The sequence below is a fragment of the Pseudorasbora parva genome, chromosome 11, assembly GCF_024679245.1.
Source record: "Pseudorasbora parva isolate DD20220531a chromosome 11, ASM2467924v1, whole genome shotgun sequence".
Lineage (NCBI taxonomy): Eukaryota > Metazoa > Chordata > Actinopteri > Cypriniformes > Gobionidae > Pseudorasbora > Pseudorasbora parva.
Window position 1 is genome coordinate 47754913 of NC_090182.1, and position 25653 is coordinate 47780565.

The following is a 25653-nucleotide window of genomic DNA, read 5'->3' on the forward strand; positions in this document are numbered from 1 at the left end:
TCAGATGGGTGTGGCTGTCAGAAGGGGTGTGGCAGGACTATCAGATGGGTGTGGCTGTCAGAAGGGGTGTGGCAGGACTATCAGATGGGTGAGGCTATCAGAAGGGGTGTGGCAGGACTATCAGATGGGTGTGGCTGTCAGAAGGGGTGTGGCAGGACTATCAGATGGGTGTGGCTGTCAGAAGGGGTGTGGCAGGACTATCAGATGGGTGGGGCTATCAGAAAGGGGTGTGGCAAGACTATCAGATGGGGTGTGGCTGTCAGAAGGGGTGTGGCGGGTCTATCAGATGGGTGGGGCTATCAGAAGGGGTGTGGCAGGACTATCAGAGGGGGAGTGGCAGGTCTATCAGATGGGTGTGGCTGTCAGAAAGGGTGTGGTGGGTCTATCATGGGTGTGGCTGTCAGAAGGGGTGTGGTGGGACTATCGGATGGGTGGGGCTATCGGAAGGGGCGTGGCAGGACTATCAGATGGGTGGGGCTATCGGAAGGGGCGTGGCAGGACTATCAGATGGGTGGGGCTATCGGAAGGGGCGTGGCAGGACTATCAGAAGGGGCATGGCAGGTGTATCATATGGGTGGGGAAGGACTATCAGATGGGTGTCACTATCAGAAGGGGTGTGGCTATTAGACAGAGCAGGGTTATCAGACTCTGACGCTGTTCATAAAATAATTTTATTAGACAACTGAAGACAAAGGTGAATGTTTTAACATTTATTCCAGCAAGAGATGAAGACAACACCACAGTCACAGTCATTTCACCAGTCGGACTTTTTCTTTCAGCATTTTAAACTTCGGGTTGTTGTTGATCTTCTTGTTGAACAGAGACAGAAGCTCCTCTTCCGATCTGTAGTTTCCGTCTCCGGTAAATGAATAATATGCGGCTAAAACCTGGAGAAACACCAGAGAGTCGATCGGTGAGTCAAACGTCCACGCATTTGTGGAACATGGAAGCCAGACCAACCAGCCTTTGGTCGCATCTGGTGCTCATAGCTCACCTTCTTGCGGAGCTTCTTGACGGCGAGTCCGTCCTCAGGAGCGTCTTTCAGAACCGCCTTTATCGTCCCTTTCCAATTAAACTTCCCTGCAGACAAACACAGAACTCGATCAGTAATCCTCTCGCTGAGCTCAAGCAGACTCTTATCTGGGGGTTTAATGAAGGCGAATTTAAGACCTCTCTAAGACCAATTAAAGGAAATGTAAGGAATAAATTGAAGGGAGTATATGTTCTCTAAATATAAAAGGCTGAGCACGCACTGAGCTGCATTAGCAACACTTCAGAGTTTGAACATACAAATCCCAACAGATCTCCAAAACTTCATTTTACTCAGATCTGGCCAGTCCCTCAGCTCATTTCCTCGAGTCCTGTACTGAAGTTCACTGTTTGAGTCTCTGTGCTTTACTGGAGTATTATTTTTTCTGTAATCTTCTGACTTTAACTTCACTCCATCTGAAAGACAAATATCGTCCTCTTTACTCCACTACATTTCTATCAAGGTCCTCGAAGTGGAAAGTCGTTTCTGTCGCAGCTTTGAAAGTCAGTGATGATTTTTTTCTTTTTTAAAAGGTGTTTGGGTTTTTGCAGAAAGCCTTTCAGGAATCACTCTTGTAGAGTCTCGTGAAGTTCAATGATTTCACAGTATTTATTAAACACTGATTAATAGTTTAGAGCAAAATGGAAGAAGACGGATGTCCAAATGCTCATTTAGTGGAGGATTGACATAAACAAAGTTGATTCTGTCTTCAGTGAAGGTGAACAGTGTGAGAATATCAGATGTGTATCAGTGTATTGGATCCGTGCATTCGGCCTTAAAGTGACAGCAGCTTTGTAACTTTTCTACAAGTATTTAAATGAGTTTAAGTTAGTCGTCTGCTAGTGTGTCAGATGGAGCGTCACTGACTGGCTTAAACCATGATGGCATAATGTGCATTTATACAACTATAATACAATAATGCGGCGACATATACATGTAAACACTGTTTTGAGTGGAGTATAAAGACCGTTATGTTATTACCTAAATAGATAAAGTCGACCGAAAATTCTAATTGTTTCATTTCTAAATGTTTCTCTCCTTTCTTACCATTTAATTCTCGAATTGTATGTTTGCTTCGTGTCTTTAGTGAGTTTTTCTCACTATAGTCCCCTTTATCTTTCTCACTGGGGTGGTAAGGCAGTTTTCTTAACATAGTATGTTTGCTGCTCGCATAGATTTATTGTAAAAATTGTACACAAATAATTTTAATAAAAATGTTCTTCTTCCGGTTTATACATCCAACATTAATAGCTAATTTAAGATGGGAAACAATATATAGTGTCACACTTACTATTTATCTAACCGTTTAAATGTTTTTTCGTACATAAAAATATATGGATTTTACGAAGGGGGTTCCTTATAAAGGTTCATCATATTTGGGGTCCTTGGCATCATAAAGATTGAAAACCCCTGCATTATACGAGCAACAGTTGAGTTAAAAATCTTCCTTCATCTGAAGAAACACACACACACACACACACACACACACACACACACACACACACACACACACACACACACACACACACACACACACACACACCTATGATGCCCTGAGGGTCAGCAGATAAACATCAGGCTTTATGGGGGAACTATCCCTTTAAGGCTTTCTGCTCTAATCTAAGACTTAAGCCCCGTGGAAACCCTGCTTATTGTGGAATACCTGTAGTGTTTGATTCAGACTCCTGGGCCACTGGCTCCTCCTCCTCCAGATTCAGACTCTCTGATTGGTCAAAGCAGACAGGAAATAAGAAAGGTTCACACAGTTAGAGACTGTCTTTTGCGGCATCCCAAATCGCTGGCTTATACTACGGCTTATAAGTATGAGTCAGTCTTTTTGAGAAGTAATAGTGCATTATTTAGAGTGTGTAGCAGAAGAGTAGACGAGCGTTTGGACGTACGGTCACGTCATACAGTCGAGTGTTTAACCGTTGCCCTCTCTGGCGCTGTAAACGGAGCTGTCAATCATCAGTCACAGGTCAAATCCTCCACAAACTGCAAAACACGCTCTTCTTACTCAGTCATTTTGTCTTGCTTCTAAACTAGATATCTAAATATTCTTAAATCAAGATGCATTTACTATGAAGAGAGTTTTTGCTTAAAACAGGCAAAATGATCTGCCAATGGGGTGAGAAAAATAATCTTATTTCTGATTGAAATCTTGTTTCTTGTTTCCGTCCCAATCAGAAATAAGATTATTTCTCTCACCCCATTGGCAGATCATTTTGCCTGTTTTAAGCAAAAACTCTCTTCATTTAGATTTTATTTCCCCAGAAAGAAAGCAAAAATATCTCATGTCGTTTAACTGATCTAGTAAATGCATCTTGATTTAAGAATATTGAGATATTTGGACTGGAGACAAGACAAAAATACTAAATAAGAAGAGCATTTTCAGCAGTGCATTTCATTCCCGACTGTATCTGAGAGAAACGCTCTGATCCTCACCATCAGACACCTCTTCTTTTCTTTTCTTCTGTTTTTTGTTGGTCTTTGGGTCTACATTCTGCTCCCTCTCCTCTCGTTTCCTCTTTTTTCTGCTCTGTTTCTCGCTGGCCTTTTGTCCGTTCTGCTCCTCTGAGGTCTTTCTCTTGTTCTTTTTCTCTTTCCGCTCTCCTCTCTTTTCTTCATTAGTCTCAGTGCCGTTGTTCTGGTCACTTCGGTTCGGGTTGTGTTCGCCTTCCGTCTGATGGTTGGTTCGGTTGCTGTCCTGAAACATCATGAAACAAAAGCCAAACGTCACCATATTGGCTAATTTCGGTGTGAATGTGACCTGGTTGAAGCACTTTGAACTCTTACGCTGTCGGCCGCCGTTGAGAAAATCTCCCAGACCTGCTCCAGTAAATCAGGACTGTGGATCTTCAGGCTGTTCTTCATCCAGTTCTGTGGGAGAAGAAAGCAAATGTTAACTCTTTCCCCGCCAAACACAGAATTTTCTGTTATTTGTGAGAAAACGCTTCCAGGCCAAAAAAAGAATTTTCAGAGTTTCCATGTTTTCACTGTCAGACGCCAGGGGGCGCTATTACACAACTACTGAATGAGGACTTATTAACTCCTCCCCTAATGTCCTCAAATAATGATTAGAACGGTTATGAGTCAGCGAATTGACTCATGATTCGGATCGCGTGTCAAACTGCTGAAATCATGAGACATTGGCGATCCGAATCATGAATCGATTCGCTGACTCATAACCGTTTGAATCTTTATCTGAGGATTGAACACAAACGCGGAAGAGAAGCCAATGCTGAATAAAGTCGTAGTTTTTGTTATTTTTGGACCCAAATGTATTTTGGATGCTTCAAGAGACTCTAATTAACCCACTGATGTCTCATATGGACTACTGTGATGATGTTTTTATTCCCTTTCTGGACATGGACAGTATAGTGTGCATACACTTGCATACGCTCTCGGACTAAATATAAAATATCTTAAACTGTGTGTGAAGATGAGCGGAGGTCTTACGGGTGTGGAGCGACATTAGGGAGAGGAGTTAATGACAGACATTTCCCTTTGGCTGAACTAACCCTTTAATCTCCTGATCAAAACACATGCGAGAAAGATGCAGAAACAAGCGATCGTATGTAATCATATGCATATGTAAAATAATGAGATCATCAACATTAAACATTTAAATCAAATCTATCTAATGTTAGTGAATGAGATGTGGACCCGGAATGAAGCATTAGAGTTGTTGATGGACTCGATCTCCTCCATATGTGTTTGATCATCTCTGAATCTGATCTGGAGTCAGTCTCACACACACACACCTGATTTTCTCAGCTTTTGGTTTAAAATGTTGCTTTTTATGAAACTTACCCATATTCAAGTGTTGATAAAAAAGGAATGCATGAAGCTAGAATAAAACTTTTTTTGTTTTGTTTGTTTAAAAGAAGAAGTTCTTTCTTTTGACATATTGCATGCTCAGATATTCAAAAAACTAAATATTCTATGGGCTTTTACATTTTGGTGAATATGTTCAAAAACCCTGGCGGTGACTGGCAACTTTTTTTAAACGCTGGCGGGGAAAGAGTTAAGGATGGAGCGTAATACGGGAGGAAGCTCCGTCACCGGCGTCTGAGATCTTCACCTGAAACTTGGCTCTTTTCCGGGGAACGTTCCCGTACGTGCTGACCTGCCGCAGGACCTGCTGGAGTCTGGGCTGGACACCGGGCCGATCCGCAGCCTCCTGGATCCTCTGGAGAAGAAACGAGACACGTGAGCGAGCCCAGAATCCCTCAGACACTCACAGCCGTTCAAGCTCTACTCACCTCAATCCACTGCTGCTGCTTCACGTCGCCTTTATTCGCCTTGGCCTGGAAGTCTTTGCCGCCATACTTCTGATCTTCACTGATGCACTTGTTGTGGTTCTTGTAATCGTCACCACTGCAGACAAACACAAACACAGGACTCAAAAATGGAAAGGGACTCACATGCGTTCACAGTTGGACAAAAAACAACAACAAAAAAAACACATTCAGACTCAAAATGCATGCAGTGCTGGACCCGGGCGTGCCCGCGGTCAGACTCAGACGCACAGAGTGGGACTCAAACACACACACACACACTCATCACATCCGCAGCGACCTTTGACCCACCGGAAGTCTTTCCCGCAGTCGATGCAGGACAGCACGGCACATGCGCGGCACTTCAGCAGGTGCTTCTCCACCTGAGCTTTCTTCAGAGACTCTCCGCAGGCATCACATGTGAAGAACACCATCCTGATGAAGAACAGCAGCTGACCCTGAGAACAGCAAGAACACAGCTCTGATCATCCCGCCGGCCTGTGCCATTCTCCTGCTCTTTACTCTAATCACTGACACTCGCTAACACACACTGCACCTCACGAACACAGCTCTGATCATCCCACCGGCCTGTGCCATTCTCCTGCTCTTTACTCTAATCACTGACACTCGCTAACACACACTGCACCTCACGAACACAGCTCTGATCATCCCGCCGGCCTGTGCCATTCTCCTGCTCTTTACTCTAATCACTGACACTCGCTAACACACACTGCACCTCACGAACACAGCTCTGATCATCCCGCCGGCCTGTGCCATTCTCCTGCTCTTTACTCTAATCACTGACACTCGCTAACACACACTGCACCTCACGAACACAGCTCTGATCATCCCACCGGCCTGTGCCATTCTCCTGCTCTTTACTCTAATCACTGACACTCGCTTACACACACTGCACCTCACGAACACAGCTCTGATCATCCCGCCGGCCTGTGCCATTCTCCTGCTCTTTACTCTAATCACTGACACTCGCTAACACACACTGCACCTCACGAACACAGCTCTGATCATCCCGCCGGCCTGTGCCATTCTCCTGCTCTTTACTTTAATCACTGACACTCGCTAACACACACTGCACCTCACGAACACAGCTCTGATCATCCCGCCGGCCTGTGCCATTCTCCTGCTCTTTACTCTAATCACTGACACTCGCTAACACACAGTGCACCTCACGAACACAGCTCTGATCATCCCGCCGGCCTGTGCCATTCTCCTGCTCTTTACTCTAATCACTGACACTCGCTAACACACACTGCACCTCACGAACACAGCTCTGATCATCCCGCCGGCCTGTGCCATTCTCCTGCTCTTTACTCTAATCACTGACACTCGCTAACACACACTGCACCTCACGAACACAGCTCTGATCATCCCACCGGCCTGTGCCATTCTCCTGCTCTTTACTCTAATCACTGACACTCGCTAACACACACTGCACCTCACGAACACAGCTCTGATCATCCCGCCGGCCTGTGCCATTCTCCTGCTCTTTACTCTAATCACTGACACTCGCTAACACACACTGCACCTCACGAACACAGCTCTGATCATCCCACCGGCCTGTGCCATTCTCCTGCTCTTTACTCTAATCACTGACACTCGCTAACACACACTGCACCTCACGAACACAGCTCTGATCATCCCGCCGGCCTGTGCCATTCTCCTGCTCTTTACTCTAATCACTGACACTCGCTAACACACACCGCACCTCACGAACACAGCTCTGATCATCCCGCCGGCCTGTGCCATTCTCCTGCTCTTTACTTTAATCACTGACACTCGCTAACACACACCGCACCTCACGAACACAGCTCTGATCATCCCGCCGGCCTGTGCCATTCTCCTGCTCTTTACTCTAATCACTGACACTCGCTAACACACACTGCACCTCACGAACACAGCTCTGATCATCCCGCCGGCCTGTGCCATTCTCCTGCTCTTTACTCTAATCACTGACACTCGCTAACACACACTGCACCTCACGAACACAGCTCTGATCATCCCGCCGGCCTGTGCCATTCTCCTGCTCTTTACTCTAATCACTGACACTCGCTAACACACACTGCACCTCACGAACACAGCTCTGATCATCCCGCCGGCCTGTGCCATTCTCCTGCTCTTTACTCTAATCACTGACACTCGCTAACACACACTGCACCTCACGAACACAGCTCTGATCATCCCGCCGGCCTGTGCCATTCTCCTGCTCTTTACTCTAATCACTGACACTCGCTAACACACACTGCACCTCACGAACACAGCTCTGATCATCCCACCGGCCTGTGCCATTCTCCTGCTCTTTACTCTAATCACTGACACTCGCTAACACACACTGCACCTCACGAACACAGCTCTGATCATCCCACCGGCCTGTGCCATTCTCCTGCTCTTTACTCTAATCACTGACACTCGCTAACACACACTGCACCTCACGAACACAGCTCTGATCATCCCACCGGCCTGTGCCATTCTCCTGCTCTTTACTCTAATCACTGACACTCGCTAACACACACTGCACCTCACGAACACAGCTCTGATCATCCCACCGGCCTGTGCCATTCTCCTGCTCTTTACTCTAATCACTGACACTCGCTAACACACACTGCACCTCACGAACACAGCTCTGATCATCCCACCGGCCTGTGCCATTCTCCTGCTCTTTACTCTAATCACTGACACTCGCTAACACACACTGCACCTCACGAACACAGCTCTGATCATCCCGCCGGCCTGTGCCATTCTCCTGCTCTTTACTCTAATCACTGACACTCGCTAACACACACTGCACCTCACGAACACAGCTCTGATCATCCCGCCGGCCTGTGCCATTCTCCTGCTCTTTACTTTAATCACTGACACTCGCTAACACACACTGCACCTCACGAACACAGCTCTGATCATCCCGCCGGCCTGTGCCATTCTCCTGCTCTTTACTCTAATCACTGACACTCGCTAACACACACCGCACCTCACGAACACAGCTCTGATCATCCCGCCGGCCTGTGCCATTCTCCTGCTCTTTACTCTAATCACTGACACTCGCTAACACACACCGCACCTCACGAACACAGCTCTGATCATCCCGCCGGCCTGTGCCATTCTCCTGCTCTTTACTCTAATCACTGACACTCGCTAACACACACTGCACCTCACGAACACAGCTCTGATCATCCCGCCGGCCTGTGCCATTCTCCTGCTCTTTACTCTAATCACTGACACTCGCTAACACACACTGCACCTCACGAACACAGCTCTGATCATCCCGCCGGCCTGTGCCATTCTCCTGCTCTTTACTCTAATCACTGACACTCGCTAACACACACTGCACCTCACGAACACAGCTCTGATCATCCCGCCGGCCTGTGCCATTCTCCTGCTCTTTACTCTAATCACTGACACTCGCTAACACACACTGCACCTCACGAACACAGCTCTGATCATCCCGCCGGCCTGTGCCATTCTCCTGCTCTTTACTTTAATCACTGACACTCGCTAACACACACTGCACCTCACGAACACAGCTCTGATCATCCCGCCGGCCTGTGCCATTCTCCTGCTCTTTACTTTAATCACTGACACTCGCTAACACACACTGCACCTCACGAACACAGCTCTGATCATCCCGCCGGCCTGTGCCATTCTCCTGCTCTTTACTCTAATCACTGACACTCGCTAACACACACTGCACCTCACGAACACAGCTCTGATCATCCCGCCGGCCTGTGCCATTCTCCTGCTCTTTACTCTAATCACTGACACTCGCTAACACACACCGCACCTCACGAACACAGCTCTGATCATCCCGCCGGCCTGTGCCATTCTCCTGCTCTTTACTTTAATCACTGACACTCGCTAACACACACTGCACCTCACGAACACAGCTCTGATCATCCCGCCGGCCTGTGCCATTCTCCTGCTCTTTACTTTAATCACTGACACTCGCTAACACACACTGCACCTCACGAACACAGCTCTGATCATCCCGCCGGCCTGTGCCATTCTCCTGCTCTTTACTCTAATCACTGACACTCGCTAACACACACTGCACCTCACGAACACAGCTCTGATCATCCCGCCGGCCTGTGCCATTCTCCTGCTCTTTACTCTAATCACTGACACTCGCTAACACACACTGCACCTCACGAACACAGCTCTGATCATCCCGCCGGCCTGTGCCATTCTCCTGCTCTTTACTCTAATCACTGACACTCGCTAACACACACTGCACCTCACGAACACAGCTCTGATCATCCCGCCGGCCTGTGCCATTCTCCTGCTCTTTACTCTAATCACTGACACTCGCTAACACACACTGCACCTCACGAACACAGCTCTGATCATCCCGCCGGCCTGTGCCATTCTCCTGCTCTTTACTCTAATCACTGACACTCGCTAACACACACTGCACCTCACGAACACAGCTCTGATCATCCCGCCGGCCTGTGCCATTCTCCTGCTCTTTACTCTAATCACTGACACTCGCTAACACACACTGCACCTCACGAACACAGCTCTGATCATCCCGCCGGCCTGTGCCATTCTCCTGCTCTTTACTCTAATCACTGACACTCGCTAACACACACTGCACCTCACGAACACAGCTCTGATCATCCCGCCGGCCTGTGCCATTCTCCTGCTCTTTACTCTAATCACTGACACTCGCTAACACACACCGCACCTCACGAACACAGCTCTGATCATCCCGCCGGCCTGTGCCATTCTCCTGCTCTTTACTCTAATCACGGACACTCGCTAACACACACTGCACCTCACGAACACAGCTCTGATCATCCCGCCGGCCTGTGCCATTCTCCTGCTCTTTACTCTAATCACTGACACTCGCTTACACACACTGCACCTCACGAACACAGCTCTGATCATCCCGCCGGCCTGTGCCATTCTCCTGCTCTTTACTCTAATCACTGACACTCGCTAACACACACTGCACCTCACGAACACAGCTCTGATCATCCCACCGGCCTGTGCCATTCTCCTGCTCTTTACTCTAATCACTGACACTCGCTAACACACACTGCACCTCACGAACACAGCTCTGATCATCCCGCCGGCCTGTGCCATTCTCCTGCTCTTTACTCTAATCACTGACACTCGCTAACACACACTGCACCTCACGAACACAGCTCTGATCATCCCGCCGGCCTGTGCCATTCTCCTGCTCTTTACTCTAATCACGGACACTCGCTAACACACACTGCACCTCACGAACACAGCTCTGATCATCCCGCCGGCCTGTGCCATTCTCCTGCTCTTTACTCTAATCACTGACACTCGCTTACACACACTGCACCTCACGAACACAGCTCTGATCATCCCGCCGGCCTGTGCCATTCTCCTGCTCTTTACTCTAATCACTGACACTCGCTAACACACACTGCACCTCACGAACACAGCTCTGATCATCCCGCCGGCCTGTGCCATTCTCCTGCTCTTTACTCTAATCACTGACACTCGCTAACACACACTGCACCTCACGAACACAGCTCTGATCATCCCGCCGGCCTGTGCCATTCTCCTGCTCTTTACTCTAATCACTGACACTCGCTAACACACACTGCACCTCACGAACACAGCTCTGATCATCCCACCGGCCTGTGCCATTCTCCTGCTCTTTACTCTAATCACTGACACTCGCTAACACACACTGCACCTCACGAACACAGCTCTGATCATCCCGCCGGCCTGTGCCATTCTCCTGCTCTTTACTCTAATCACTGACACTCGCTAACACACACTGCACCTCACGAACACAGCTCTGATCATCCCGCCGGCCTGTGCCATTCTCCTGCTCTTTACTCTAATCACTGACACTCGCTAACACACACTGCACCTCACGAACACAGCTCTGATCATCCCACCGGCCTGTGCCATTCTCCTGCTCTTTACTCTAATCACTGACACTCGCTAACACACACTGCACCTCACGAACACAGCTCTGATCATCCCGCCGGCCTGTGCCATTCTCCTGCTCTTTACTCTAATCACTGACACTCGCTAACACACACTGCACCTCACGAACACAGCTCTGATCATCCCGCCGGCCTGTGCCATTCTCCTGCTCTTTACTCTAATCACTGACACTCGCTAACACACACTGCACCTCACGAACACAGCTCTGATCATCCCGCCGGCCTGTGCCATTCTCCTGCTCTTTACTCTAATCACTGACACTCGCTAACACACACTGCACCTCACGAACACAGCTCTGATCATCCCGCCGGCCTGTGCCATTCTCCTGCTCTTTACTTTAATCACTGACACTCGCTTACACACACTGCACCTCACGAACACAGCTCTGATCATCCCGCCGGCCTGTGCCATTCTCCTGCTCTTTACTCTAATCACTGACACTCGCTAACACACACTGCACCTCACGAACACAGCTCTGATCATCCCGCCGGCCTGTGCCATTCTCCTGCTCTTTACTCTAATCACTGACACTCGCTAACACACACTGCACCTCACGAACACAGCTCTGATCATCCCACCGGCCTGTGCCATTCTCCTGCTCTTTACTCTAATCACTGACACTCGCTAACACACACTGCACCTCACGAACACAGCTCTGATCATCCCGCCGGCCTGTGCCATTCTCCTGCTCTTTACTCTAATCACTGACACTCGCTAACACACACTGCACCTCACGAACACAGCTTTAATTATAGCAAACTTATGGAAGCTCATAACAACATAACAGAAAAAACATACTTTAGGAAGACATAGTATGTCATAAATCCATATTTTTGTGCCATAATTATGATTCCCTGGTATTTTGTTTAAAGAATAAAAATGTAATTAGCCTTCATAGTGAAATAATAAGAGTTCAGTCCATGGACATCCCATACAGTGAGTCTCAAACACCGTTGCCTCCTCCTTCACATGTAAAACTTGTTTGTGAAAAACACCACGGAAAACAGGCTATTTTCATAAAGGCAACTGTGACGCAATCGCTGGTACGCGCCATAGACTGTAATAAATATGGCCGTAGTGTCCGTGACGTCACCCATAGGATTACGATGAGCCGTTCTGAAGCGTAAAGTAGGGTCGAGCTGGGCGTCGCCATCTTGTGAGCGAGTCATCGCGTGTCACTCCCGGATAACAGAAAATGGGCAAAAAGGGCGGGATGTGGGCGGAGCTGAGGTGACGCAATAACTATAGACGGCGGATAAATGGCTATCCACCTGTATCCACGCCCTTAATTATGCAGAACCTTAAGGCTTTCTGTAACGTAAATGAATGAATTATAAAAATATTCATATATAAAACTACGACTTTATTCAGCAATGTCAGTGAATTGATTCATGATTCGGATCACCAAAGTCTCGTAATTTCAGCAGTTTGACACGCGATCCGAATCATGAATCAATACGCTGTATTAATGTATCATAAAATGTATTTTGGATGCTTCAAGAGAATCTAATTAACCCACTAGTGTTGTCAAAAATATCGATATTTCGATATGTATCGATACAGGAATATCTGAAACAATACGGTTCTCAGTTTTTATAGTATCGATACCAGCTGCGCTCTCCTCTCCGACCGGAAGCGAGCTGACACACACCGGCATATTCTCCCTCAGCCCGGTTAACCTCTGAGCGCGGCGCGTTCTGCTGGACTCTTTCCTCAAGACAGTGTGTATGTGTGTGTGTGAGATCGGTCTGAATTTAGAGCGGGATTGCATATAAATTAATTCTACTAATCCCCGCAGATTTTGTCACATCTGAAGCGCACACACACAGCCTACCGTAATAAAGCCGCCTCTGACATGATACAAGTGCAAACATTAGCTTCTTATTCCAGCTTATTATTGGTCAAATACACTCAAAGAATGATCAGTGCACATCTGGAAGAGTATTAACGTAACCACAGTCGCAAACAGTTCAGGAAGAACGAGTAACAGGAGCAGTGTTCAGGATCCGTGCGTCCGTTAGTCTTAAAGGGACCGCAGTCATTTGTTATTCAAACTACAAAAAGACAAACGATCACACTGCTCTTGACTGATCAACTTGTGTAACTTTAATAGTTTCATCTGTACGCTATTGAATTTTTTACAAAGAACATTATCCAATGTTGTTTTAAATGTAATTACTATGCAGTTTTTTATTCAGTTACTTATCTGAATGTTAGACCTACCTGAAAAAATAAAGCAGTCTGTTTAATTTGTATCTTCTATTCTATTGCATTTATTTGTGCTATTGTTTGTAATCTGTTTATTTGTTCTTATTTTATTACTGTTTACTCGTCTTTTTAAAATGAATTTACCATTCGAAATCAAGCTTTCTTGTGCTGTGTGTAAGCTATTGCAACACAATTACCCCGTTGTAAAAAATACATTGAGATAGCAAAAATTTGTGAGATAATTTTAATAGTAATTGATCAATAATTGTTCAAATCAAAACGATGCCCAACCCTAAGGAACATGCTGGCCACAGGAATTTTTAGTAAAAAATAACAATGAATAATAACAAGTTTTTTTGTTTTGTTTTTACTGTGGTATCGATTTAGTATCGATATTTTAGTCTGGTATTGTATCGAAGTCATAACTTTGGTATCGTGACAACACTATAACCCACTGATGTCTCATATGGACTACTGTGATGATGTTTTTATTCCCTTTCTGGACATGGACAGTATAGTGTGCATACACTTGCATGCGCTCTCGGACTAAATATAAAATATCTTAAACTGTGTGTGAAGATGAACGGAGGTCTTACGGGTGTGGAGCGACATTAGGGAGAGGAGTTAATGACAGACATCTCATTTATGGGGGAACTAACCCTTTAAGCTGCTATCATTGTAAAATCATTGCCATGACGGATGGTATAGATGTGCAGTAAAACAGCCAATCAGAGCAGAGCTCAACATTAATATTCATGACTCTTCCAAATAAGGCAAACACAGAGCATTACATCCTAGAGGCAGTTTATAGTGCTGTAAATGGACCTGTAGAACTGAATCTGGACAATGTTTGCCCTTAAATAAGCCACACACCCTCTGATATCAGAGAACAATTCAACATATCGATTCAGATCATTCTAGGGCAGCTTTACATATTTAATGAGCTGTATTATAAACAGTGGTTTGGCGTTGCTGGAGTTTTCTTCCTCTGGTTATTTCCCGGAAGTGTCGCACATTGACAGAAAAAAACTCCTCGCGCCGAGTAAGTTACCGTTAAATCCGGTTGATAGTGTTATATTATGGATATGCGATGCATTACCGCGTGCCGGTGATCCCGTACCTTAATAACGCAGACGTGGGATTATCTGATGATGATGATGATCAGCTGATCGCGCACACGTGTGTTCCTCTCTGCGCTCTAATGAACTGAAGAACTGGCACCGGGTCCGGTTCTCCTGCTCCCGTGAACGAGTCTCCGGTTCCGGTAATAAAGCTCGTTATCCCCGTTGCTCACAGTAACACGCGACTGAAATGCGCGCCAGAGTCTTCAAACACGCGTTCGTCAGTCGCCATAGACACACGCGGTGCACCGCTGTTATCACTCCGGCCGGAAACACGAACACCAAATCATCACAGTTCCGCGAACACAATAAAAGTAAACTACTGAATGAGGATTTAGGACAGAAAATTAAACATTTATTTTTTTAGTACATTATATAGAATATGGAATAACTATAAAAACAGCATGCATTAAATTAAGTGTTATTTTAGTATTATTTAATTATGTATATATTATTTATATACACTATTTTAGTTTTTATTGATGTGTGTTCGCTTTTGCAGAATAAAACCGGAACCGAAGATATCGCAGATATGACGTCACTGACAGGCGACTCCCTCGGTAGTCCCGGTTCATTGGTTAAAATAGCAATTTTCTCACAATTTACAAATAGTTGGAAACACTTGTGATATTGTAAGTACTCAACTGAACAACCTATATAACACTGGCCTAGTTTTTGGATATTTTACAGCAAAAATACTAAATAGTGCATCTTTAAATGTATTTGAAAGGCCTATGGTATAAAAAAAAAAACAGAAGGTCTTTTATTGTGAAAACTGGAGTGACGTCATCAGCGCAGCGCCTGCCCCTCCGAGCGAAAGGTGAGCGCTTTCTTCATTCCGCTCCAACCACAGCTATTACGATATTATTACAATATGATTATATATTAGGATATCTCTGGACACACACTCACACAGCCCTGCATGCGCGTGCCGTCGCAGTGACGTGTGTGTGTGACATATGAGGACTCAAATGTGTATAATGCCATGGGTATGACACAGGTATTACAGGAGAGGGTGAAATATGAGGACATTACCCATGGCCCCACTTTACAAAAGGCTTATAAATCACACAGGAGGAGTTTTTATGAGAAAGTAAAAATGCAGAATGTTTCCTGAGATGGGGCTGTGTGTGTGTGTGTGTGTGTGTGTGTGTGTGTGTGTGTGTGTGTGTGTGTGTGTGTGTGTGTGTGTGTGTGTGTGTGTGTGTGACATATGAGGACACAAATGTGTATAATGCCATGGGTATGACACAGGTATTACAGGAGAGGGTGAAATATGAGGACATTACCCATGGCCCCACTTTACAAAAGGCTTATAAATCACACAGGAGGAGTTTTTATGAGAAAGTAAAAATGCAGAGTGTGTGCCGGTGTGTGTGTGTGTGTGTGTGTGTGTGTGTGTGTGTGTGTGTGTGTGTGTGTGTGTGATGGGTAGGTTGGGGGCTGTGTGTGTGTGTGTGATGGGTAGGTTGGGGGCTGTGTGTGTGTGTGTGTGTGTGATGGGTAGGTTTAGGGGCAGTGTAAGGGGATAGAAATTACAGTTTGTACAGTATAAAAACCATTACGTCTATGGAATGTATGTACCCACTTCTCACAAAAAGAAACGTGTGTGTGTGTGTGTGTGTGTGTGTGTGTGTGTGCAGATGGACGGTGTGTGCAGCCACAGTGTGTTTGTGCTGCAGCAGCTCCAGGATCAGCGCATTCAGGGCCTGCTGTGCGACTGTGTGCTCGTGGTGAAGGGCGTCTGCTTTAAAGCACACAAGAACGTGCTCGCCGCCTTCAGCGCATACTTCCGGTAACACCTCACACTTCAAGTCTCATTTTTAAAGAAAAATGGCAATATTATATAGGAATATGGCTGTTATATTGAGCTGAAAAGAGGATTTTATAAAGGAGTCTTTTCTTTAAGTTCAGCCAGAAATGTGCATTGTGTGATTAATTCCTCCTGTGGTTGGCCAGCCGTCAGACCTCCGCTCATCTTCACACACAGATGAAGATATTAGTGTTGAAATCCGATGGCTCAGAAAGGCCTTCATTGACACCAATGTCATTTCCTCTCTCAAGACCCATAAAGGCACTAAAGACGTCGTTACAAAGCCCATCTCACTACAGCGGCTCTACAATCATTGATGAAGAGGCCAGAATAGAGTTAGTGCGCAAAAACACTAAATAACGACTTATATAGTGATGGCCGATTTCAGAACAAAGCTTCGAACCGTTATGAGTCAGTGAATCGATTCATGATTCGAACCATTATGAGTCAGTGAATCGATTCATGATTCGAACCGTTATGAGTCAGTGAATCGATTCATGATTCGAACCGTTATGAGTCAGTGAATCGATTCATGATTCAAACCGTTATGAGTCAGTGAATCGAATCATGATTCGAACCGTCAATGTCTCGTGATTTGAGCAGTTTGACACACGATCCGAATCATGAATCGATTCGCTGATTCATAACCGTTTGAATCTTTATTTGAGGATTGAACACAAACCCGGAAGAGAAGCCAATGCTGAATAAAGTCGTAGTTTTTGTTATTTTTGGACCCAAATGTATTTTGGATGCTTCAAGAGACTCTAATTAACCCACTGATGTCTCATATGGACTACTGTGATGATGTTTTTATTCCCTTTCTGGACATGGACAGTATAGTGTGCATACACTTGCATACGCTCTCGGACTAAATCTAAAATATCTTAAACTGTGTGTGAAGATGAACGGAGGTCTTACGGGTGTGGAGCGACATTAGGGAGAGGAGTTAATGACAGACATTTCCCTTTAAATGTCGGCGATTATTATCCTCTGTGATGGAGTCTGTTCTCGATTCCCAAAGCCTCTCTCTCTCTCTCTCTCTCTCTCTCTCTCTCTCTCTCTCTCTCTCTCTCTCTACCTACTCAGGTCTCTCTTCCAGAACTCTCCGGCGCAGAAGAGCGATGTTTTCCATCTGGCCCTTCAGGACGTCAGCGGCATCGGGCAGGTGCTGGACTACATGTACACCTCACACCTGGAGCTCAACCAGGACAACGTTCACACACTGATGGAGATCGGCCAGAGCCTGCAGGTCTCACACACACACACACACATCCTAGTCTAGATTTAAACTGACAGAGTGTGTCTGCTTCTATCCCTATCTATCTATCTATCTATCTATCTATCTATCTATCTATCTATCTATCTATCTATCTATCTATCTATCTATCTATCTATCTATCTATCTATCTATCTATCTATCTATCTATCTATCATGGAGCAGCTGGAGTTTGTTTATTAAGCGAGCAGGGCAACCACCCAGTAGAGATATTCTAGTGTAACGAATCTTGGATGGGAAGGAAGGAGGATATCGTGATATAATGTTTAGGCTATATCGCCCACCCCTATCTGTGCCTGTAGATGCGGATGGTGACCCGCTGGTGTGTGTGTGTGTGTGCGCTGCAGGTGCTGAACATCCTGAACATGTGTCAAGCGTTCCTGAAGCCCTTCTCTCTGGGCGAATCAGAAGCTCTTCCTGCTCCTGCTGAAGAAAAGCGAGCTCCGCCTCCGCACGGATACAAGCTCCGCAACTTCTACACCAGACAATATCTGAAGCAGAGCGGGAGCATCCCACCGGAGGAGCCAATCAGCTCCAGCGCCACGCATGAGGCCACGCCCCCTTCACAAGAGGCCACACCCCTTATACCAGAGACCACGCCTCTTCCATATGAGGCCCCGCCCCCTCTGCGGCCGAAGAAAGACGTCTACCTGAAGAAGTTTAACTACCTGCGGTCGCACGCCGGGCCTGAGGACGAGGAGGCTGGAGCCGATGCACCATGTGACCGGCCGACGGACGCCCCGACCTCTGACCCGTCCGTGACCTCTGATCCCGCCGAAGCGTCCGAGCTGAAAACGACACCTGCGGCAGAGCCTGATGATGCAGAGTCGAGGGGTCATGACCAGAGGTCAGAGGTCAGCGGAAGTAATAATAAGTATTGCTGTGAGGTCTGTGGAAAGACATTTAAACATCCCAGCAACCTCGAGCTGCACAAACGCTCACACACAGGTGGGACACACACACACACACACACACACACACACACACACACACTCACGCTGCTGTTGTGTCTCTCTCTCTCACACACACACACACACACACTCTCACTCCTGTTCTCTCTCCGCAGGGGAGAAGCCGTTCCAGTGTAGTGTGTGTGGTAAAGGCTTCTCTCAGGTACGGCTGCACTGTGGAACAAATGTGTTATATTTCAATATGACTTAAGTAATAACAATAATATAAAGAACTTATAAAACATACTTCATTAAAACTAAATAAGTGCGACTGAATATTTAAGAATAATAATAATACTGAAAACTAATATTTATGGATGTCATAATTTATTAATTTTCAAACATTAATCTAACTCTTAATTTCAGTCACGCCGCGCCCACATTAGTAGTTTGAGAAGCGCTCGATATCCGGCGTAGTTATGGACGAGCCATCGCTTTAAAGCGACTCGAACTCACAGATGCAGATGCTTTTAGTAATCAAGCTGCCCTGTGTCATTCAAACACTTGTGTTCACGTGTGTGTGTGTGTGTGTGTGTGTGTGTGTGTGTGTGTGTGTGTGTGTGTGTGTGTGTGTGTGTGTGTGTGTGTGTGTGTGTATGTGTTTGCAGGCAGGAAACCTTCAGACACATTTACGCCGGCACTCAGGAGAGAAGCCGTACATCTGTGAGCTCTGCGGGAAGAGGTGTGTGTGTGTGTGTAAATAATCTTATTTCTGATTGGGACGAAAACAAGAAACTAGATTTCAATCAGAAATAAGATTATTAAGCAAAAACTCTCTTCATTTAGATTTTTCCCCCCAGAAAACAAGGAAAAAGATCTGATGTCATTTTACTGATCTAGTAAATGCTAAAGAATAGTTAGATATTAGACTGGCGAGACACAGTAACTGAGTAAGGAGAGTGTGTTTGTCTCGGCTGCACGTCACTTTCCCCTGAAGTAAATCAGTGTGTTCTTCAGTTTTGCGGCGTCAGGCGATGTTCAGCGGCACATCATCATCCACTCTGGAGCGCGGCCGCACCTGTGTGACGTCTGTGGACGAGGTGAGCCTGAGATGAGCGGTGTGTGTGTGTGTGTGTGTGTGTGTGTGTTAAACGAATGATCATTGCCATCCTCACATGAGCTTCTGCCACAGGCTTCAGCAACTTCAGCAATCTGAAGGAGCACAAGAAGACTCACAGCACAGACAAAGAGTTCACCTGCGAGCAGTGCGGAAAATCCTTCAACATGCAGAGAAAACTGTTCAAACACAAACTCAGACACAACGGAGACAAACCCCACTGCTGCCAGACCTGCGGTAACACACACACACACACACACACACACACACACACACACACACACACACCACACATCACAGGAAACATTCTGCATTTTTACTTTCTCAAAAAAACTCCTTCTGTGTGATTTATTAGCTGTATTCCTCACGAGGACCAAAAATGTCCCCACAAGGATTTGGGATATTGCTGTCTTTGTGGGGACATTTTGTCCCCATAATGTAGGGTTTACCAGCCCACACACACACACACACACACACATAAATATTTCATAAATGATTCCATTTGCAGCATTGTCACTGATATTGAACTGATTGAGTTGAATCAGTGCTGAGGTGAATTGATGTGTGTGCGTTTGTGTGTGTGTGTGTTTAGGGAAGTGTTTTGCGGGCTCCGGGGACCTCCAGCGTCATGTGCGTTCCCACACCGGAGAGCGTCCGTACAGCTGCGAGTCCTGCGGGAAGAGCTTCAGTCGCACCGCTGTCCTGAGGAGACACCGCAGCGCTCACTGCAGGCCTGGAGAGCAGCCGTTAGCAGCAGCAGCTTCATCATCATCAGCAGCAGCAGCAGCATCTTCATCATCAGCTTCAGCATCTTCGTCATCAGCAGCAGCTTCAGCATCTTCATCATGTTTCTCTCACTGCCGGCCTGGAGGCTCTCAGTGCCCAGACGGATCGCCAGCAGCATCATCTTCATCATCAGCATCCTCTTCTTCAGCGACGTGTCTCTCGAACGCGGAGGGACTCTGCAGCAGCGGCGCTCTCTGGGGCCGCGCCATGAAAACACTGCAGAGTGACACTGATGTGGAGCCCTGAGAGAGAGTGTGTGTGTGTGTGTGTGTGTGTGTGTGTGTGTGTGTGTGTGTGTGTGTGTGTGTGTGTGTGTGTGTGTGTGTGTGTGACATATGAGGACACAAATGTGTATAATGCCATGGGTATGACACAGGTATTACAGGAGAGGGTGAAATATGAGGACATTACCCATGGCCCCACTTTACAAACATCTTACACTGCAAAAAATGCTCTTCTTACTCAGTATTTTTGTCTTGTTTCTAGTCTAAATATCTAAACATTCTTACATTAAGAAATATTTACTAGACAAGCAAAAGTAATTGTCTTGTTTTGGGAAAAATAACCAATGGGGTGCCAATGGGGTGAGAGAAATAATCTTGTTTTCTGTTTGAATTAAGATTATTTTTCTCACCCCATTAGCAGATTATTTGTGCGTGTGTATGTGTGTGTGTGTGTGTGTGTGCGCAAATGTGATCAAACATGAACACATATTTGCTGGTTATATGAGTCAGACATGCTGGATTCCATCAAAAGTTTGGAATAATTCAGATTTTTGTTATGTTTCTGAAAGATCGCACCAAGCCTGCATTTATTTGACAAAAACTGCACCCTAACCCATCAAGTGTTGTTCTGATGTAAAGCAGCCGTTTTCTGTGTGAATATATAGTAAAGAATGATTATGGGGCCGATGTCAAAGGTGTGTGTGCTCCTGTTGTATTTGCCGGCGGTGTTCTTCTCGTTTTGCAGCCCACAGAAGCGGATGGTAAAGAGTTATACAAGTTTTCCCGCAGAGAGAGACCGTCTGAACCATGGTCTGAACCGGCACCACAGCGACGGTCTCTATCAGTCCCTCTAGCGCCACCAGCTTTGCTCTCACACTCATGCTAACGTTTGAACCGTACGGGCTAGAAACAAAAATAATGCTCTGATTCCTTGGCTAACGATGATTCAATTGCTCACCATGATCTCATTTTTTGAAGCAAAAACGGCTTTATTCTCATAATTTGCTGTGTACTAATCGCGTGCTAAGCTAACATGCTAGCTAGCCCTAAGATGCACCTGCCGCCTGAGGAAATATCTTATATTTACGAATTATTTTTAATAGTAAAACTCACTGAACTTTTTCTTTTTCAAGAAGGGCATTTGGCACAGTTTAGAAGGTGACGTGAGAAGTTTGATCAGAGAAATTAGGCTTGAATTGAACAGTTTGAATAGAGTCGTCAGTAATTATAATAAAGACAAAATAATAATATTTAGAGCCATAACCCGGCTGCAGAAGACTCAAACTGAGCGGATAAAAGAGGCAGAAGATGACAATAAACATCAGTTAGCATTGTAGATTCATCTCAGAATAAAAACACATGGCATGATCTTGAAAAGTAATAGAGTTATCATCTTCAGATTTGAAATATAACATGTTCAGACTTGTGGCTTTAGCTGTAGATGAGCCTTTCTAGATTGCAACATGGCCAACTTAATTTAATTTAAATAAAGATATTGCATAGAAAAATACATTTCTAATAACTTTACAAAACTTTGAAACATAACTATACATTATTTATTTTGACTACAGTAAACTGCTTTCAAATGAGACCAGACTTATGCTTTAGGTGCAAAGGGTCATGAACTGTAGTTTGGTTTGCCCTTTCTTGGGATCTTTTTCAAAAGTGGGAGTTCAGGCTAACAGGTTAAGCTATGTTGATACGGTCATATTGAATATTCTTTTAGAGGTTTTAGAGGTGTTAGTGAGGCCAGCAGGGGGCGCTCACCCTGTGGTCTGTGTGGGTCCTAACACCCCAGTAAAGTGATGGGGACACTATACTGACAAAGAGCACCGTCCTTCGGATGAGACGTTAAACCGAGGTCCTGACTCTCTGTGGTCATTAAAAATCCCAGGATGTCCTTCGATAAAGAGTAGGGGTGTAACCCCGGCATCCTGGCCAAATTTGCCCACTGGCCTCTGTCCATCATGGCTTCCTAATCTTTCCCATATCCTGATTGGCTTCATCACTCGGTCTCCTCTCCACCAATCAGCTGGTGTGTGGTGAGCGTTCTGGCGCAATATGGCTGCCGTCGCATCATCCAGGTGGATGCTGCACACTGGTGGTGGCTGAGGAGATTCCCCCCTTCAGTGTAAAGTGCTTTGAGTGCCTTGAAAAGTGCTATATAAATGTAATGAATTATTATTATTATTCTACTCTTTACAGTGACTTTATTATCAGGGTTAATGAACAAAAGGATTAAACTTATAAAACTCTACATAACATGCAATGGACATGACGTTATAAAGTCAAGCCTAGGTTTTCAGAATCTGTGATCTTCTCACGTCACTGAATTCATGGTTGGATGGATGGATGGATGGATATAGATAGATAGATAGATAGATAGATAGATAGATAGATAGATAGATAGATAGATAGATAGATAGATAGATAGATAGATAGATAGATAGATAGATAGATAGATAGATAGATTATTGTAATGCTCTACTGGGTGGTTGCCCTGCTCGCTTAATAAACAAACTCCAGCTAGTCCAAAACGCAGCAGCTAGAGTTCTTACTAGAACCAGGAAGTATGATCATATTAGTCCAGTTCTGTCAACACTACACTGGCTCCCTATTAAACATCGCAGACATTTTAAAATCCTGCTTATTACTCAAAGCACTAAATTGAAGGTTTTCTGTTTAAGTTTTGTTTGGCGCCAAATCAAATAAATAATCAGTTTTTACAACAGAAATGAATCAATCAAAAACTAACTTTAGCTTTTCTTCTAAAACAACATTAATGTCCTATTATCACTGTGAGGCTATCAGTGTTTGTAAAAAGCGCGGTATAAACGAAAGTAACCTATTTGATTTGTTTTATGTATATTTGCTCGGCTGTCTAATAAAGCACATGCGAGAGCGGCATCTCAGTCAGGTTAAAGTTTGAGGCAATGGGGGAATGTGTGGGTCCTAATAGTAATACACATAATAATATTCTTTTAATAGTAATAAAAAAAGTTTAAAAAAAAACACAATGTTGGCTTAAAATATCGGGATACCGTATATCGTATCGTGAGTTCAGGATCGTGATATATCGAATCGTGACACGAGTGTATCGTTATTTACAAATATTGGAATATTGCAAGTACTCGACTGGAAAACATATATATAACACCGGCCAGCTGGTTTTGGGATATTTTACTGCAAAAATCTTACATATTGCACCTTTAATGGGTCGCAAATAGAATGAGCAACAGATGATGAACACCTCGGGATAGTTTTAGACCAGAAGCTCAAACGGGATGATATTAGACTCAACAGAGGATGTATTGCTCATTAATATCCAGCAGACTGTGCTCGGTGTTTATGGGCTTTTATTGAAAGCGTTATGATATTCTGATCTAGAAATGCTTCAGAGGCGCAGAAGAAATAATGCAGGAAAGAAGTTACAGTGAGAACTACAGGTCATGAGAATGATTATCATCTTTATCCCACAAACATGACATTTCTCAGCTCGTCTTCAGTCATAACTGATAATCAGCTGCTCGGGTTATTGGCAATTAGTTCATGTTTTAAACGACTGGTCATGAGAGTTTGCACACCGCTATAAACGCTCGTCTGACTCAGTATTATTGTCTCGTTTCTAGATAAATAATCTTGTTTTCTGTTTGAATTAAGATTATTTCTCTCACCCCATTGGCAGATTATTTATCTTATTTTAAGCAAAAACTCTCTTCATTTGGAGTTATTTTTCCCAAAACAAGACAATTACTTTTGCTTGTCTAGTAAATACTTCTTGTTGTAAGAGTTTTTAGATGTTTGGACTAGAAACAAGACAAAAATACTGAGTAAGAAGAGCATTTTTGCAGTGTGGGATAAATAAACTGACTGTGTGTGTGTTTCTGCCGTTTTGGACAGAGCGAGTCTGATCGCGTCACACACACTCGCAGAGAGCTGGGACTGAGTTTATTAAATATGATTTCATAAGAAGCACATTCAGATGACGGAGCTCCTTCAGCCGTCGTACCAATCCAGAAACAGCAGCGAGAACGAGCACATGACCAGGAAGAACAGGATCCACACGCGGAAGCCGGCGTTATTCTTGATGGCCTGAGACACACACACACACACACACACACACACGACTTCATTTAATGACTCTAAAAATGACAAATGATCAGTGAACTCATTACAAGTAACTCGAGTTATGTAATCAGATTACTTTTTCAAGTAACTACTAAAGTAACGCATTACTTTTCAAATTTACAACAAAATATCCGAGTTACTTTTTGAAATAAGTAACACAGGTCAGTTTATCTCCCCATTCATTGGCTGACGGCTGTCCTGTCCCCATGCTGAGATGTGTGTGGAGTCGTGCATTTACTAATCTTGAACAAAAATAAAACAATTATATATTCCTCAAAATTAATATAATCTGTGAAATGCAAACTCAATACTATGCAAACCTCCAATAATTAAATATGTTAAATAAACCAGATATATGTGTGCATTTAATCTGACTTTACTGACTGAAGTCTGCTGACCTTTGAGGAGTCAGATAACCCACGCGTGTGTGTTTATCGGGGAAGTGTGTTTATCGGGGAAGTGTGACCTGAGGATCATCATCCACTTGTCATTTCTATGTTGAATCAGTTGTAATTGTAATGATGTGTGTGATTGTATGAATTGTGTGTGTGGCACCTGTGCAAACTAAACTTCCTGAATGGATGAATAAAACTCAACATTTGCTCAAAAATATAGCTTTAGTTAAATATAAAACAAATAATTGAAAACTAGCCCAGCCCAGGTGGAAGAGTCACTCAGAGTAACTTTCCCCAACACTACAAATAACATGATATGATATTAATCTTTATTATCAGGCAAGTCTGACATTTTTCTTGCATAAGTGCATCTCTGTTTACAAGATCATCATTAGACATCGACACACACACACACACACGTCTTCCACACACACACACT

General features: G+C 44.8%; 3 protein-coding genes across 5 annotated transcripts in view; 1 reads left to right on the forward strand and 2 right to left on the reverse strand.

Annotated features, from left to right (window-relative positions):
* Positions 1–695: 695 nt before the first annotated feature.
* Positions 696–14884, reverse strand: lyar (Ly1 antibody reactive homolog (mouse)). The gene is made up of 9 exons (XM_067456720.1): positions 14585–14884; positions 5623–5768; positions 5296–5410; positions 5115–5222; positions 3827–3910; positions 3476–3737; positions 2694–2753; positions 995–1080; positions 696–887 (listed from the first exon to the last, which is right to left on the reverse strand). Exons 2-9 carry the CDS (start codon positions 5742–5744, stop codon positions 750–752), a joined length of 975 nt encoding a protein of 324 aa, XP_067312821.1. The 5' UTR covers positions 5745–5768; positions 14585–14884; the 3' UTR covers positions 696–749.
* A 392-nt stretch (positions 14885–15276) lies between these two features.
* Positions 15277–25653, forward strand: part of zbtb49 (zinc finger and BTB domain containing 49) — a 12825-nt gene continuing 2448 nt past the window's right edge. The window contains exons 1-9 of one of the 3 annotated variants that reach the window (XM_067458158.1): positions 15277–15405; positions 16229–16380; positions 17485–17647; positions 18022–18622; positions 18741–18787; positions 19233–19306; positions 19582–19664; positions 19757–19918; positions 20274–21385. In XM_067458158.1, the coding sequence (XP_067314259.1) occupies positions 16229–16380; positions 17485–17647; positions 18022–18622; positions 18741–18787; positions 19233–19306; positions 19582–19664; positions 19757–19918; positions 20274–20713 (1722 nt within the window). In that variant the 5' untranslated portion in view covers positions 15277–15405 and the 3' untranslated portion in view covers positions 20714–21385. Of the gene's footprint in view, positions 15406–16228; positions 16381–17484; positions 17648–18021; positions 18623–18740; positions 18788–19232; positions 19307–19581; positions 19665–19756; positions 19919–20273; positions 21386–25653 lie in introns of those variants that run through there. The other 2 variants (XM_067458157.1, XM_067458156.1) reach the window with 2 other exon arrangements.
* Positions 24033–25653, reverse strand: part of stx18 (syntaxin 18) — a 34800-nt gene continuing 33179 nt past the window's right edge. Inside the window, exon 11 of the mRNA XM_067458159.1 lies at positions 24033–24783. Coding sequence (XP_067314260.1) covers positions 24688–24783 — 96 coding nt within the window. The 3' untranslated portion in view covers positions 24033–24687. The remainder of the gene's footprint in view (positions 24784–25653) is intronic.

Coding starts and splice junctions, on each gene's coding strand:
- lyar (XM_067456720.1), bottom strand. CDS start 5,744: ATGGTGTTCTTCACATGTGATGCCTGCGGAGAGTCTCTGAAGAAAGCT. Junction 3,911..5,114: donor GGAAAAGAGCCAAGTTTCAG/GTGAAGATCTCA, acceptor CTTCTCCCACAG/AACTGGATGAAGAACAGCCT. Junction 888..994: donor TCAAGAAGCTCCGCAAGAAG/GTGAGCTATGAG, acceptor GTGTTTCTCCAG/GTTTTAGCCGCATATTATTC.